Raw genomic sequence first — 15,358 nt, forward strand, 5'->3', positions numbered from 1 at the left:
CCGTGGCAGAACAAACATCCCCTCTCCACTCAATGGAGTTGCTCTGGGCACTGCTACAGTTAAGAGCCTTGCTGGCTAATGCTAATTCCAGGCAAGTATTTTCCTAGCAAATACAGACCTTTGAGGAAAAAAAATGCATTTTATTTCAGTTTGTAGGCTTATAGGTTCATAAATGTTGCTACACGTGACAAAGTATGGAAGCATTTCAGAAAGTGTGAAAACTCAGAATCCAACATCTGTTTAATTTCCACTGGAATCTCATACAAATACTTCAAGCTTGTTTATTTCACCCACTTACACTTTTTGATCTTGTTGTAACAGCAGTGCTGGAACATTACTCAGCTGGATGACCAGTATCGCAAATTGTTTATTTTTGTCATCATATCTGCATTGGAAAGATACAAAAAAGCATTATTATTAGAGAAGTCTGCCTTGGACTCCATGAATGAGTGAGTATTCCACTTGTTTCATTAACACAAACAAACAACAAAAAATTTACAAGCAAGACAAAACTATAATGGGATACTGGCTTACCTATAGTTTAAACCAAAACCAGTTTCATATTACATGAAGTTTGGCTACCAGAACATCTGGAATTTAGAACAGTCCAGAACTTTGGAATTCATACACAAGGGGCTATAGATTTGACTTAACACACATTGCTCTTCCTGAGGTCTAGTTAAATTGCTGTAGTGTAAGGAAAACCTTTTGAAAGACTTCATATAATGACTGTAATATAGAAAAGTTGCAAGTAGAAATACCTGAAGGACAACAGTGAAGATGTTATGGGTAGTCATTCTTTTACCATTGATGGCCATGACAAGAGAGTTTTGCACTACTTATTTTTCCTCAAATCATAAATAATCTTCCACTAAGTCATTTAAGGAAGATGGCCCTGTCCCTACCTTCCCATGCCTGACCCACTACTTGTGGGATTCAGGTGTGGGCAATGATTACAACTGCCATTTACTCTCAGCAGTTTTTCCCCCACAAGCTGCACACTAATGGAGACCACAAGCCAGCAAAAGGCTTTCTCCAGCCCAGCACTGTCAGCACTCCCGCTGCTGGTTTGCACCCTCATATCACACTGTCACCAGTCGATTTCCACTGAGATGAAAGACGACAGCTGGGCCAAGGACCTCCTAGAGTCGAGTGTAATTCTAATAGGACAGCATAAACAGGGTAAAAAACCAGAAGGCACTTTCTTTTAAATCCCATATATCATTGTTTTCATTTGAAGGAAAATCCAATAAAATGTGTAGTGCTTACCTCATTGCAATTTGCACTTTAGCTGTCCCAACTGCTTCTGTATCATCACTGTCAAACACCATCACTTCTGACACACATGGTCTGAAAGAAATCAAAGACAATTAAGGATTTGATTTCCCTGTTATTGAAGTGCTAGCATTTAGGTGATACAAGATCTTTTCCCTTCCATTCAGGGGTTGGATATATGGATTTTGTAAAATTAGCAGCTAAAAGAAAGCCCATTTAAGAAGTAAGTGCAATCATCCTTAGAGGTATGTATTACAGTGCTTATCAGCAGAAAGTCATATGCCTTTCCCCTTCACTGCCAAAAAAAAGCCACACAAAAGACTGTGCAAAAATAAGGCACTGGGAGATTTTTAAAGGGTTCCCTGGACTGGATTTTAGTAAAGACAGCTGACTGCCCAGCAACAGAAATAAAACTTAACAACTGCAATCCTGTTCTGCATCATGACAGCAAAAATTCTCAAGTTTGATTTGATTTAAGTTATTCCTTTGTTTCTTTAAGAAATCAAACTTCCCTAAGCACATTAAAAGTGACAGAGTACACTGACTGGTTTTCCTTGAAACACCTACCTGCAGCATTTTCCTTCCAACGTACTCCTCCTCCAAAGCTCTATGCACTGAAAGTCCCCAAAACTACATTCATTGTCTAATTGACTCAGAGGCTACACTGGAGCACATTAAAACAGGATTAGCATTCTTCTAGGTATTTTCCGTATTACTTAGCACTCTTGTATTTCACTACATTTCAGCTATGGAGGACAAACATATTGCTCATCCTACCCTCGCCATTTATTATAGACATCAAAATGATGCTGTAGCCATTATGAAGGTTGTTAAGTCAACAACCCAAGGAACTCTAATCATCAGATCTGCGAGTGTGCATGGGACGCCTTCTGTAATCGTCACACATTATCCCTCCTCCCCTCTCCACAGGGCTCCCTGTCCCCTTGAGGGGACACAGGGACCGTAAGACACCCCACTGTCTGACTGCCTGGCTTGGGCCCATGAGGTCGACCTTACAGAAAGCACTGCACATTCTTGTCAAAGTGAGTGGTGCTGTAAACATAAAAAATTACTCATTTATCTAGAGAATTAATGAAGATAATGAATAAAGGAATGAATGGGGGGAATACGAGATTAATAATTTTCCACCTCCACAGTCATGTCTTGTTACAAATGACCCCATAATTCATCTCAACGCCAATAAAAACAGAAGGAAAACCCAGGTTAGATGCAGCCAAACCAGGTATCAATAAGACCAGTACCTTCCAGTGAACTTTTTGTCAAACCACCCCAGATAGCTTTAGCAAGCAGTAAGGGAGGCCCAGAAACCCAGCGAGAGCAGTGATGCCCAGCTCCGGCTCTAAGCTCTGCACTTAGGGGGAGAAGTTCTGCAGAAATCAAGTGCTGGGTCCAAGCACTCGGGAACTGCATCGCAGCACAGACATCCATGAGGCAGTTCAAGGTGCTTCTGCTGTCTCCCTTAAACATCCCAAAGTCCTCTGGCGTTGACTGAGGGCTGTCATTGACACCAGAACAGCTGACTGACAGGAGGGGAACTTCACAACTGCCAGATGGCTCTGCCACCCCCATCAAGGTAGCAGTCACAGCTTACCGGCACCTTCACGAACAGACCAACTGTTCAAACAGTTCTCCGTGAGCTTGCTTTCAGCTACTTATATTATGGGAAACATGGGTCAAATTCAGCCTGCTTATGATTTTTTCAGAAGTATTAACAAATCTGAGATTGAGAACTTTGGCCACCAAATTACAAAAAAAGATCATAACCGGCATTATTACAGATGACTCCTGTGTGTAAAGCTGAATCATTGGCTTCTTCCTAGAGAGAGATCTGATGTCTACCTTTGTACAGACGCCTCATATACCCCGCTATCTCCAGCAACAGATTCATCAGACACTGCAGCTGACACACACGCCACCTTCAGTGCCGTCCCGCCAGCTGTATTTATACCTATCAGAGAAGCACAGAGGGAAATCAAAAACAAGTGTTAATGAAAATGATCAGGAGCAGCTTTCTTTCTTATCCTCCCCCTAAATTGCATTTTTTTCCCCACCCAAGTACTGTTAAACAATGGCACGCTTCTGATGACAGAGAGGACACAAGTAGGGTGGGCTGTGCTCAACAGCCACCGCAAAGTTAGTGCTGCAGGAACATGCCCAGCTGCCCTGGAAAACAAAAAGACCCTGGACAACCAGAGGAACAGCCTACGTGGTAGAGGTGAGAGCAGCGCTTCGTTGCACACTCAATGCCCGTTTAATACGTGGGTCCTGCAGTGGTGTACCCACAGGCTGAGGTTGCACACCAGTTGTGCTGAGTGCGTGACAACTGGCTACCCCCAGCCCCTCCGTGGGTGCAGGTCCTCGCAGGCAACACAAGGAGAGGCTTTCAAAGCACTGGAAAGGCAGGGAGGTACCCATGACAAGATGGGCAATGTGCAGAAGAAGCAGAACTTCTGAATTCTAGTGAAGTTATAAATACGAACCAATAAAAGAGCTCTTACTGCAAGTCCCCCTTAAGCAGGCAGTAGGCCTTCTGGTCCTAGCTACCCAAAGAGCACCGGCTGGGCGAACGCTACTGACCAAGCATGGATTGTGCTTAGGAGTATATCCCATCTGGAGAGCTTATACCAAGTTTAGCTTCAAGGAGGAGGAACAGCAAAAAAACATGACCCACCTACCCCTAAACCCAAAAGGTTAGTGTACACAGGACAGAAGATAGGTCCAGACAGACCAGGTTAACTAGCTAAACGTGGAGAACAAGAGAGATTATAGGATTTAAAGTATATGCTGGAATGCAGGGAGAAGGAGTCAGGGAAGAGAAACCAAGGAAGTTGAAGCAAGGAGTTTTGCAGAGAGGTGTTATCTCACTTTAGATTTCTTGTGCTACAAATCAGGGAAACTTCTGCAAATTCTGCACCTTCTCCCTTGAGCCATCCCATTCCTGCAGAGATATGCTTCAGCCAAGAGTCTGGAGAACTCTATTTGCCAAGATGGCTGCCGAGGGCTCTTGGCTCTCCCCCTTTGGTGCTCTTGCTCTGAGGGTGAGGAGGTGCTGGGCTGTCACACTGGAAGCAGCCGTAACCCCATAGCCGAAGTGCAGCAACACACTCCTCTCCAAGGGGCTTTCATCTTTCAGAAGTGGTCCCTCTTTCCTGTAGCCTTAGGAAAGCACATGCCCCCAAAACAATATATGGTTTCCAACCCGTGTTTTCTTTATTACAAAGCAAGTTTTGTTTGATGTTTTGGTTTGGGTTTTTTTTTGGTTGGTTGTTTTTTTTTTTGGTTGGTTGTTTTTTTTTTTGGTTGGTTGTTTTTTTTTTTGGTTGGTTGTTTTTTTTCTTGTTCTCCCCCTAACCCCAGTCTCCCATAGCCACTTAAAGAATTGAAAACAGCTTTGAAAAAACATTGCCGCAAAAAGTCTGCACACTCAACATAGGGTTATGGAATAATATAAGGACTTGTTCTAGAATCAACAGTAGAGGGTGCTACAGGTAACACCAATATATTGAGTATACATGTGCAATTTGGGCCCATTTATCCATGTATTTTTTGACAACACCACTGAATGGTATTTTTCATCTTGGTATTCCCATGGAACTGTAGGAAAAAAATAAATACCCAGACCTTTTGCCTGTAGGCCAAACCACATGAATAAAAGTTAGCATCTGTAACACAATGTGTCAGTCATTAACTGAAACCAATGGATCCATTTAATACTGGCATTCACAGTTTAATCCCTCCTCCCTCCTGCTGCACTCTGCTTACACTGGGCTATGGTGGAGGTATGCGGGCAGGTCCACGCTAGGTCTCTTCTTTCCGTAGTGCTGCTTTGTACCCCTCATTCCATGGTTTTAATATGAAAATCATTTCCTCCCCACTGGCTGGCTCTCTAGATCAAGTTGTTTGAGTTTTACACACTGCTCCCACAAACGCCACTCTGAATCCCCCCGCGTGGGGCTTCTGCACCAGGAAGGACACCACAGGTAAGACTCCAGCAGGCTCAACCTCTTTCTCCTTCAATTGCCAATGCCATTTAGTCATTTCAACCCAGAAAGTCTTCGTTTTTGATCACTTCACCCAAGCACTTTGCAGCCAAGGGGAACGAATAAAGAGGGTGCACAAAACCCAGGAATGAAGTGGGTATCTCTTTGTCCAGCAGAATGCTAAAGTGTAAACCCAAATAAAGATGAACAGGTTCCCTGAAAAGGATTCATCACCCAGCCATCCTTTTCCTTACATTTTTTTGCAAAGGACTTGGAAGGTCAGCAAGTCTTACACACACACACTGAACCTGTAACTTTTCACGTGGCTAATAAAATTTAGATTTTCTGTTTTAAGTCTCTAAACAGGTATCACACAAAAAAGTTTATGGAGGAGTTCAGAAATGACTCAACTCTTCTATATTTCCAAGCAGGCAGATAGTACTTCCTGTGGGTTTTTTCCCCACCTTTTTTTCCACTCATATCAAGAATTAAAAGTTAGTACTTCACTTCCAGCCATTTCCCCTTCCATAGGCTCTCCTGGACACACCATGACAAGGCCCTGAGATCCATGTCATGCACTGTCCTCACATCCCTGCCATTTCCTCAGAGAATGGCAAACTCTGCTAGATTCCAGCTTTTGCTATTAGTTTGACTTACATCACTCAGGTGTCACTCAGGTGAGAGAGGAAACCTTGTTTTAGCTTCAAAGGTAGCAGGGGTTCTGTTCTAACAGAAACAAAAAGCAAATCCCTCAGATATATACTATTCAGCTCTACTTACAGGAACACGTGAGCGTGCTTTGCCCATGAGACCAAGTACCGACCACCCCAGATCCAGTCACCACATTTCGGGTGTTACACTGAACCCCCCCTCCAAAATGCCTGCGGAGTAAAATCTCATCTCGTTATTGCCCTGAAATAAACTACTTATGGTGATTATTTTGTCTGCTGACTGGCTAACAGCAATAATCACTTAATCTGCTTAACACCTGAGCTTTCACTTTAACAGCCCTGACAGAATCTTGAAGAGCTAAAAAGGTTAAAACTAATCAGCACCCAGTTCTAATAAGAATAATTACTGTTTCCTACTCAAACGCATAATACCTTTTGCTTGTAGGAAAATGGTAACTCAAAAGGGGAAGAACCGCACACGTCTTTTATTGTATTTTAAATAGCATTAGCCTTCCTAATGCAGAAGGCAGTGATAACATGGTGCTAGCTCCCTTTATTCACATAATCCTATGAAAAACAGAAACAAACTGCACGGCTGGTTCATATGACAAGAGCTTGCAAGTTTATATTGCCTTTAAAGCTCTTCTTCACTGCAGTAACAAATGCTGTCATTTCACTCATCTCTATTTGATTTAACCCAACTACAGTTGCGAGTGCTTCCGACAGGCCCTAGCACGAGCGCCCTGACGGCTGCCTACTGCTTTCCATCCACTTCAGCCCAGCCATCTTTCTAGAAAGGGATAAACCCTTCCCACCCACCAACAAGCCATATGTGTGTATGAGAACATTTACTATCTCTAAACGTCTTATTTTATCATGCTCACAATCTAAATATGTTTTTGTTGCTAAGAGACCATCCCCCTCAAAACAGCAGAAATTCAAGCACAGCCTTGACATGTCTGCTCAGCTGAGGTTAATAAATTCATTGCCACTGATTTACTGGGAAGCAGAGCAAGAAGTTGTGTATGCTGAGGTGGCGGAGAAGGATTTATTATCATTTGTTAACTATTAAACTAAAAGTCTTTCTCTGTCATCTTCAAAGCTTGGCCAAAATGCTTGTGTCACTATGGTATTACATGCCTCCCAATTTCAGACCCCAAACACTAGACAACATTCTGAATAGTTACATGCATCCCACCACAACCATTTATACTTGCATATTAAATCCCTGTAATTTGTGTATACATGCATATAAGCACACTAAAAACACACCTAGATAGAGCCTTCTGTAAAATTAATCAGATCAGCGGTATTTTTTCTATACAAATTAAAATACCAGCCCTTTCTCCCAAGCAAGGTAGAACACAGTTGAATACACTTTTCAACACAAAGATATCAAGATGACTGACAGCTTTTGAAATACTCGCTTCTCAGTGCTTTATAAACTACATTAAAAATAAACGCATGCATGTGCATGCAAATAGTTTGTTGCCATACCTTGACCTAGATGTTTATCTCCTGCTCTAGGCTCTTCCAGTCTACAGTTGCCGCTCCCAGTGTTCAGGGCGAGTTCCGAGAGATCTGTACTTATCTCTGCATCATCAAAATCCATATGGCTTGAAAAGGCATCACCAGTTAGGAGTGGGTCTATCACCAGTGGAGAGCAAGGTGGAGATGGAGAAGAGAGAGATGACCTTGGAGATAGCGATGTCATGGATTTTGGAGTACCAGACAACGATCTCAGAGCCTGTATGCGACTGGTGGTATCTGCTTTGTGAGTTTTTGCTACTTCATTTTCATGAATAGTGGTGATACAGCCTGACGGTCTAAACCCAGTGGCTCCTTCTAAGAGCAAGTCAAGCTTGTTTTGATAGTCCGAGTCCAACTGCTCCAACTGCTCCAGGTGCTCGTAATAGAGATCTGTGAAACTGGCTGAGGCAGACGAGTCCTGGCTGGAGGTGGCAAGAGATCCTCTGCTAGATGCAAGAGAACCAGGGCTGCTGCTCGAGGAGAGGGAGAGCATGCTGGTGGAGAGACTGAAGGAAAGAAGTCAGAACACCGTTATACTGTATCTCCTGGTTTCTCAGGGAAACACCGCAATGTCGTCAAATCTCTAAGCCCAGGTGGTACAATTGTTGTGTTAGCTCAGGCCATATGCATTAGTCCCCACAACAATCCAGACCTGTAGTTTACCCAGTGGAAAAGTTGGGTTACTTTTAAATAAAAATATAGTTGATACCCATTTTTCTACTCACCATATCAACCTCATAAGAGTCCTTGTTTACCCCAAACAACTCTAACGAATAGTTTCAAATTAATTAAAATTAGTGACAGTTCTCCCACATCTGTCTGGAAAAAAAAAAATCTGTAGTTCCCATTAATCTCCAAAGCAAACCACAAAAACCAACAAGGCCCAAGCAAGAAGATGAAGTTATTGCAACCAACTGTCTGTATGGAAATTTTCTTCAATTTGCCTCAATCTTGGCTCCCCAGCCAAAAGGCAGTATCACAGCTGCCTGGAGCTGGCCCTCAGAGATCCCAACAGCCAGCAGTTACCAGAAAACTGGCAGGATTCACCCATGTGAAAGATGGCTACATGGAATCCAGTGCCAGGAGTGCACAAGGAAGAGTTGGGACTGGGCTGTGAAATCAGTTCACACAAATTATTTATCCCTAGAGAACTAGTTTCAGAACAACTGACAGCAAAATTAATTTTAAGCAGGTGCTGAATAGAAGCCTGTTCAGATGAGAAAGCCCAGACACTACAGCACACTGTTTTCTACTCAGAAAACCCAACAAATCTTCCAGTGCCGACTACAACAGATACCATCCCTAGAAATTCCATTTAAACCAACACTCCTGCTCCAGATATTAAATACCTTGCTCGTTACTGACTGTTTAAAGATCCTTAACCCTCACTTCAGATATGGATTAGCTATTGAAAAATTTCTGCATATGTATAAGTGGCTTAAGTTGCCCCTCTGAAAAACAGTGAGGATGTTAATAGGCCTAATAAACCCTTATTTATTATTTATGGGGTAAAAGCCAGAAGCCGCATTCGTATAATTATGCCCATGACCTTATGCGAAAAGGCAAGTATGCAGAATTTAGTACAATTTTGGCACAAAATGTCTTCTGCATTTGTATGACAGATGTGCACTGCATCACATTTGTTCAAAAAAGCTTTTGGGTGGAACGTAACTGAAACACGATAAATGTTTTTGCATTTTGGCAGTATATATAGATCTGGCGAGGACTAATAAATTTACAGCTTTTCAGGGTATTTCACTATCAAGAGGGAGGGGTTTTAAATTAGTCTTTTCCCTATCAGCAGACTGGGCTGAACTTCATTTTGTGCCTACCTTTGAATGCCAGACATTTTGCATTATGGGGTTAATAACAAATGCTTATTATTATGAAGGAGCATGCCAAGAACACTGGGCACATAGTTAGGAAGAAATTAGTTTCACATGCTTCTTGGTCACCTCAAAAGGTCCCTAATCAGCTAGATGAAATGAAAATATGATGCACTTCCACTGCATAAGAGCATCACAGATAGCTATTCTCCGTGGTGGCTTATTTACATGTCAGTCTTGCACTATGATTTCTTTCCAGTCTTTTCGGTGTCATCTTCACAAAATGAAACAGAATCCAAGTGGAGCAGAAGCTACAAACAGAGTAAATTCAGTACACACTGACAGGAAAAACCTCAACCAAACAAAAACCCCACCAAACTCTCTTCCTAGTCAAAAAGACAAAAACATAGTTTTAGCTAATGATGATTTGGCCTTACCGCCTGCAGTCGTGCATTTGTCTGGAAACAGTAATCCTATGCTCTTCCAAAACTACAGCCTGAACAACTAGACCATGTTGTGACTGCAGAAATACTTCTAGATACCACAACAGATTCAGGGAAATCTCAATACATTGTCTACATTTCAAGCAACAGCACACTTGGACTTAATTTAGAGAAATACTACTATGTCACTCATATATTACATGTAGTTGCATTGATAAGATTCACTGCACTTGCTGTGTGAGCGTGAAGCTGTCTTTAACATACTTTATTAATATAGAGCTTCGGTAATTCAAACATTACTAAAAAAAATTCTCAGCTATCCTTAATCCAAAATAGGAGGGATTGCAGAAACTCCTTCTGTTGTTACACAGAGGCACCACCACAGGGTTATTTATCCCACTCTAAAGCACTTGTCTAAACTGAGTGGGATGTATAATCCTTGAGCCTTCTCTTTCCACTGACTACACAGGGGTCTTAGGTCAGTACTATAACTGAAAGGCCTTTTAGACCTCTCAGCTGGGAGATGAAATTGTTAGCAGAGAAAGGCAGTTACACCATGTGCAGTTAAAGCACCTACAACTTCTGTAAAAGGTTACGTACCTTTTCAGCTGAGTGTGCAACATGGCAACCAATCGTGTTGTTTCTTCCAGTTCTCGGACCAGCTGATTCCTTTTGCTATTCAACTTCAATCTGAGAGAAGACAGAAGAAAAAGATGAGCTAAAGCAGCATCTTCTATTTAAAATGAGGAGTAAAGGAAAACTCCATTTTTTTTTCTATGAAATCCTACAAAAGTTAATAAGAATACACAGTATAACACGGGGCAGAATTTGGTCAAGATGCATAGGTGTTTACCAACTGTCAGTACTCTTAAGATGTGGAACTCGATCCTGAAAACATTCACAACAGGGAAAATAATTACAGCTGGTACTATAAAAGTTAACATTTCTAGATCAGGCCTCAAAAAAGTCTGGCAGATTTTGCTTGCTATATACTATTACGTTCTTATACTTAGCACGCTAATAAAGGTGTAAATGCTTTCATTTGCTTTCAGTAAGGCCCACGGATGACTAAGGTTTACATGATTTAGTTATTAACCATCTCATTATGGCTTTACATGAATTATGGACTTCAGCAACATCTCAGTTTTATTTCACACCCGAATTGGTTTGACACACTAACATGCACACTTGGGTGCCCACTCTCTAACTTAACCGGCCTCCAGACAATAAATGCTTCTCCAGAAACATGCTGTTTCTTTGGCACACTAGAATAGGACCATATTCTTAAAAATCACAAACAAAAGGAAAGTGTTCCTCTTAAGACCAGAAACATTTGTTGAAACACAGATATTTCAGGCTGGTAAAAGTCCTGCAGCTGAAACATTCGAGATGTCTACAATTTTTCCAGCGTGATAAAACCATGAAAGGACTATGTAGAAAACTGGTGTAGTCTGGACACTGAGCATGTAGAAGAAATGAAAATATAGAGCCACAGAGAGAGCGAATGCAACACGCCTATTCCATATATATTCAAGAGAGTGCAGCTAGAATAACACTGCCATAGCCACCCACATTAATACATCCAGACTGCAAAGCGCTTGTAGGCAATGCCTAATGCAGTATTCATCCTCACTGTACATTCCCATGAGATCTTCCCCTGCAACACAAGTAAAATTAGGGAGGACAGTTGGCATTTTTTCCAGCTAGTTCAGATTCACAGGATATTCCACGCAACTCCCACAGCCCTGTCAAATACCAGTTCCTATAGGAATCACATACAAAGATGCTCAGAACAAACAACAAATTTTTAAAATTTAAAATTCCATCTGTTGACATTTACCAGGCTCCAGACTGCACAGCAACTGTGGAAGCTGCTGCGAGGAGCTGGCTGCATACAGAAACATTGTAGTACACTAACATTGTACCGGGCTACTTTGAGCACTCCTTACATTCTCATAGAGGATCCATTTGTAGGAACCTTTCCCCACGTGGGGAGTGAGACTTGCAGGTGATTTCTGCTGGGAGATGATTTCAGAAACCTTGCAAGTAGAAGCAGTCTCCTTGGAAATCAGAGGGCACACTGCTATGGGCATTCAGCCAGGGGATGCTGCTGCTCGCTCCCGATTACCTCTCGTCCAACACGGCGAGCTCTGTCCTACGCCCAGTAGCCTACCTCTCAGTTAGAGCTTTGCTCTGAGTGTCTCTAGCAGCCTGAAGGTCTTCCTCTAGGCGCTTTCTCTCCGTCTCCAGTCTCTCCACCTCTCCTCGAGTCCACTTTCTGGGGCTAATAAATCGCATTTCTTTTAAGAGCTCCTCCTTCTCATTAATTAATATTAGACGATCCCGCTCGGAGTCCAGCACGCCGGGCCAGGCCTCGCTGTCAAGCTTCGCCAGTTGTATTTTCAGGTTTGCTATTCTGAAGCAGAAAGAAAGCAGTTATTCAATGAGGAGTGTCTGAGCTACTGCTCCACAGACACATGAAGGTGAACCACGACCAACCACATCTTCCACTGCCCTGAAGGCGGCTCTCGGCTCAGGGACAGCAACCCTCACCCTCGTGCCCTCCTTACCAGGGTGCTGTACGTCTTTAACTAACTTGCAGTGTCCACCAGTCAGGGAATAGTAAAACAGAAATTCTGGATCTCAAAAAGAGCTGTCAGATATAGTACAGGGTGTTTCATATGCCTTACAGCTAATGACCTCACAGTACCTGGTGTGGAGAGTATCATGCAACAAATATCTAATCTTTCATCAGTTTTATGGAAAAGAACTGTATACTCTCCATATATGATCCAGATAGGCTGATAAAGATCAGTGGTTACTCAAAAGTTTAGAAACTAATTTTGATTTACAACAAGGAAATTAATCATATGCATGCTGCTACTGGAAGAATCCAACTATTGATTCAACAGTAAGCATTTGGGACACATTAAAGAGCAAGGCTGTTTCTGCCACAACGTACACCTGAGGATGTGAAGAGTCGAAGAGGCAATAAAATCCTACCTAAACCCAAAGCCACTTATTTGCATGAAATTTAAAGTCTATTTTCATTAGCGGCATCATTCCAGATTTCAGGTGAAAGTCTGTGTTGCTAATCCCTCAGCACCATACCACAGCGTCTCAGATGGGAAGATGATTACTAAAAACAACAGCAATACAGATCTAAAATTTAGCAAGAGCTTTGATTGACAGCAGAGGACAGCACAGCTCATGGCAGGTAAGGAGGTTGCTCACTCCAACTATCTGCCCATTCCCCATTTCCCACGTATCTGAACTGCTCATTAGTTAGCTCCACAAATGATCAAATTTGCAATGCAACATATAGAGGGAAGCGAAAAACCAGCAGCAGACCAGGGTACAGAACCAAGGGCAGTAATGTCAGTCTTCCCAAAGGAAGCTGTTTCCTTTGGACTCGTTGACTTACAACTCTTCATGACCTGATGGGGCGATCATGGTAGTTTGGTGAGAAACACTAGTACAGCTAAAGTTGAATTCGAGTTAGAAAGGACTTGCATTCCTGGAACTCATGCAACCAAAAATACTTGGGTGGGGAGTAGGGAATGGGGAGGGCAGAATGGGCTGGGGCAGAGAAATTACAAAAGCTTAGAAGGCAAACAAGGAGAAAAAGTATATTGCAATATAAGACACAATATTTGCAAAAATAATTCACGTGACTGAAGACAAGAGAGCCAAGGCATACATACCCCTTTACGTGATTAACTCAGATTAATCTCTCAGGTTTAGTAAACACATAGAAATGGAAGTAAAATGCTGTACGTGTAAAATGAAAGTCTAATCCCTTCATCCCCCTTTGAAAAGGGCCTTATGATCCATTGACAAAATTACTGGACTTAAATCGGGCGCAAGAAATAGTTGCGGGTACTAATCTGCATTCATCTCTCTAGAATTTGGTTGATGCTACAGAAGCGTGCAGGATGGTGCACACCTCCTCCAGCAAACCAGCACACATGCAGGCACAGAGCAAGCTGAATGCCAGCTAGCAAAATCAAAGTGTGTGGAGTAAGTAATAAGATGCAGATCTGGGCAGCAGCAGCTACATGACTGCTGAATGGCCTCGAAGAATAAAGCTTTGTCTTCCAAGCTCCGGAGGCCAAGAGGAACTTGAGCCCCGAGAGAGCCTGCGAAGGATTAGGCTCACACAGACTGACCTGCCTCCTCCATCACAGGAGAGAGACCAGAGATCACCTTTCTGAAGGGAAGCCTCACTTTCTGTAAACCCATTTCCCACAGCAGGTTGCTTACTCTAATTAAAGTTCCATAATTGATAGATATACAGCTCAACTATTTTTAGGTCTTCTTAGGAGCTTGTTTTTGAGTGCCTGATTAAATGAAACACTGTGCTCCAATGAAGAATTAACAGTGGCATTAATTCATAATCCAAGAATTCCTCTGTGCATTTTGAAGGGATATGAGTTTAAGAGGATTGGTTGGCATTAATCTGATCACTTTTGGCATACATTTGCATGGCTATGGCTTTTCCACTGGAATTTCTTCTCTATGCCTTTCCAAGTAACAGCTTTGTTAAACTAACCTCAAGCTTTACCCTTTGTAAATGATCATTCTTCTTCTCCTTCTCAGTTAAAAAGAGGTTTATGTATTCTATTTTTCCAATAAAACAGCATCATTACAAAAGAAACGCTTTGCAGACTGTCTGGGATTTGGCTGCAAACTCCAGCCCTTCAGCACTGACTGACCGAGTCTGAACTATATCCTTGCTGAGCCATGTGAGGTTTGCACAGCAAAGAAACCAGCAATACTGGGCTCGGGTCACACAGTCTTTTGAACAGCCACTAGATTGCAAGACTGAACAAAATACAGAACAGGAAGATCAAGTTTCACTTAACTGTTTTCTTATTACCTGGAAAAGGTAGGTAGATGATTTATTAATTGTCAGATCAAGCCTTTTTTTTCACTGGGGAAAGCTGCTACTTATCTGTGATACAGGCATAACACGTAAAGTGTGTTATCTCTTTGGAGATTGTTCAGACTACATGCATGTGCACAGAAGCATACATTAAGATGTGCATCCACAACCAGTAATTAACGATCCTATATCAGATCAGCCTCAGTTGTTGGGGGGGGGGGGGGAGTGGGAGGTGTGGTCTAAAAACTGACCAATCAAATACCCACTACTGTTGCAATGCTGCTGACATTGAAATATTCCATCTTGGGAGATTATAAAATATACTTTTGAAAGCTCAGAGTTACCACCAGTCACACGAAACCCAAGCTGAAAACTTAACTGTTGAAGGAACTGAAACAGTGAACGGAGTGCAAGTGCTACACAACTGAGTTGCTACTATACGTCTGAAATTGTACAACATAGTTTAGTTGCATCTCTGATGACATTTATGCTGCAGTAGCTATCTCCTTGTTAAGATGAAGTACTGACATCTCTTTTGTCATGATACCGATTATCAGCTTCCAAACCAATTAAGCTAAAGGTTTGTTACTGTGGTTGCCCTGTGTTCTTTTTTGCAGGTTTCACATTATCTGCTCTAGGGCTCTCGTCTCACCCAGTCACGAAAGAAAAGGACTTAGTGGTGCGTGAGGGAACATGCAGAATTGTACCCTGACAGCTCTGCCATGGT

General features: G+C 42.3%; 1 protein-coding gene across 1 annotated transcript in view; it reads right to left on the bottom strand.

The window, feature by feature from the left end:
• The window catches only part of WWC1 (WW and C2 domain containing 1), a 39,324-nt gene that overhangs the window by 9,886 nt on the left and 14,080 nt on the right, over nucleotides 1–15,358 (bottom strand). The window contains exons 8-13 of the mRNA XM_009890876.1: nucleotides 11,920–12,162; nucleotides 10,347–10,436; nucleotides 7,445–7,983; nucleotides 3,136–3,244; nucleotides 1,270–1,350; nucleotides 299–385 (exon numbers count right to left, since the gene is read on the bottom strand). Of these exons, the coding sequence (XP_009889178.1) occupies nucleotides 299–385; nucleotides 1,270–1,350; nucleotides 3,136–3,244; nucleotides 7,445–7,983; nucleotides 10,347–10,436; nucleotides 11,920–12,162 (1,149 nt within the window). The remainder of the gene's footprint in view (nucleotides 1–298; nucleotides 386–1,269; nucleotides 1,351–3,135; nucleotides 3,245–7,444; nucleotides 7,984–10,346; nucleotides 10,437–11,919; nucleotides 12,163–15,358) is intronic.

Source organism: Charadrius vociferus, unplaced genomic scaffold (genome assembly GCF_000708025.1).
Source record: "Charadrius vociferus isolate BGI_N301 unplaced genomic scaffold, ASM70802v2 scaffold108, whole genome shotgun sequence".
Taxonomy (NCBI): domain Eukaryota; kingdom Metazoa; phylum Chordata; class Aves; order Charadriiformes; family Charadriidae; genus Charadrius; species Charadrius vociferus.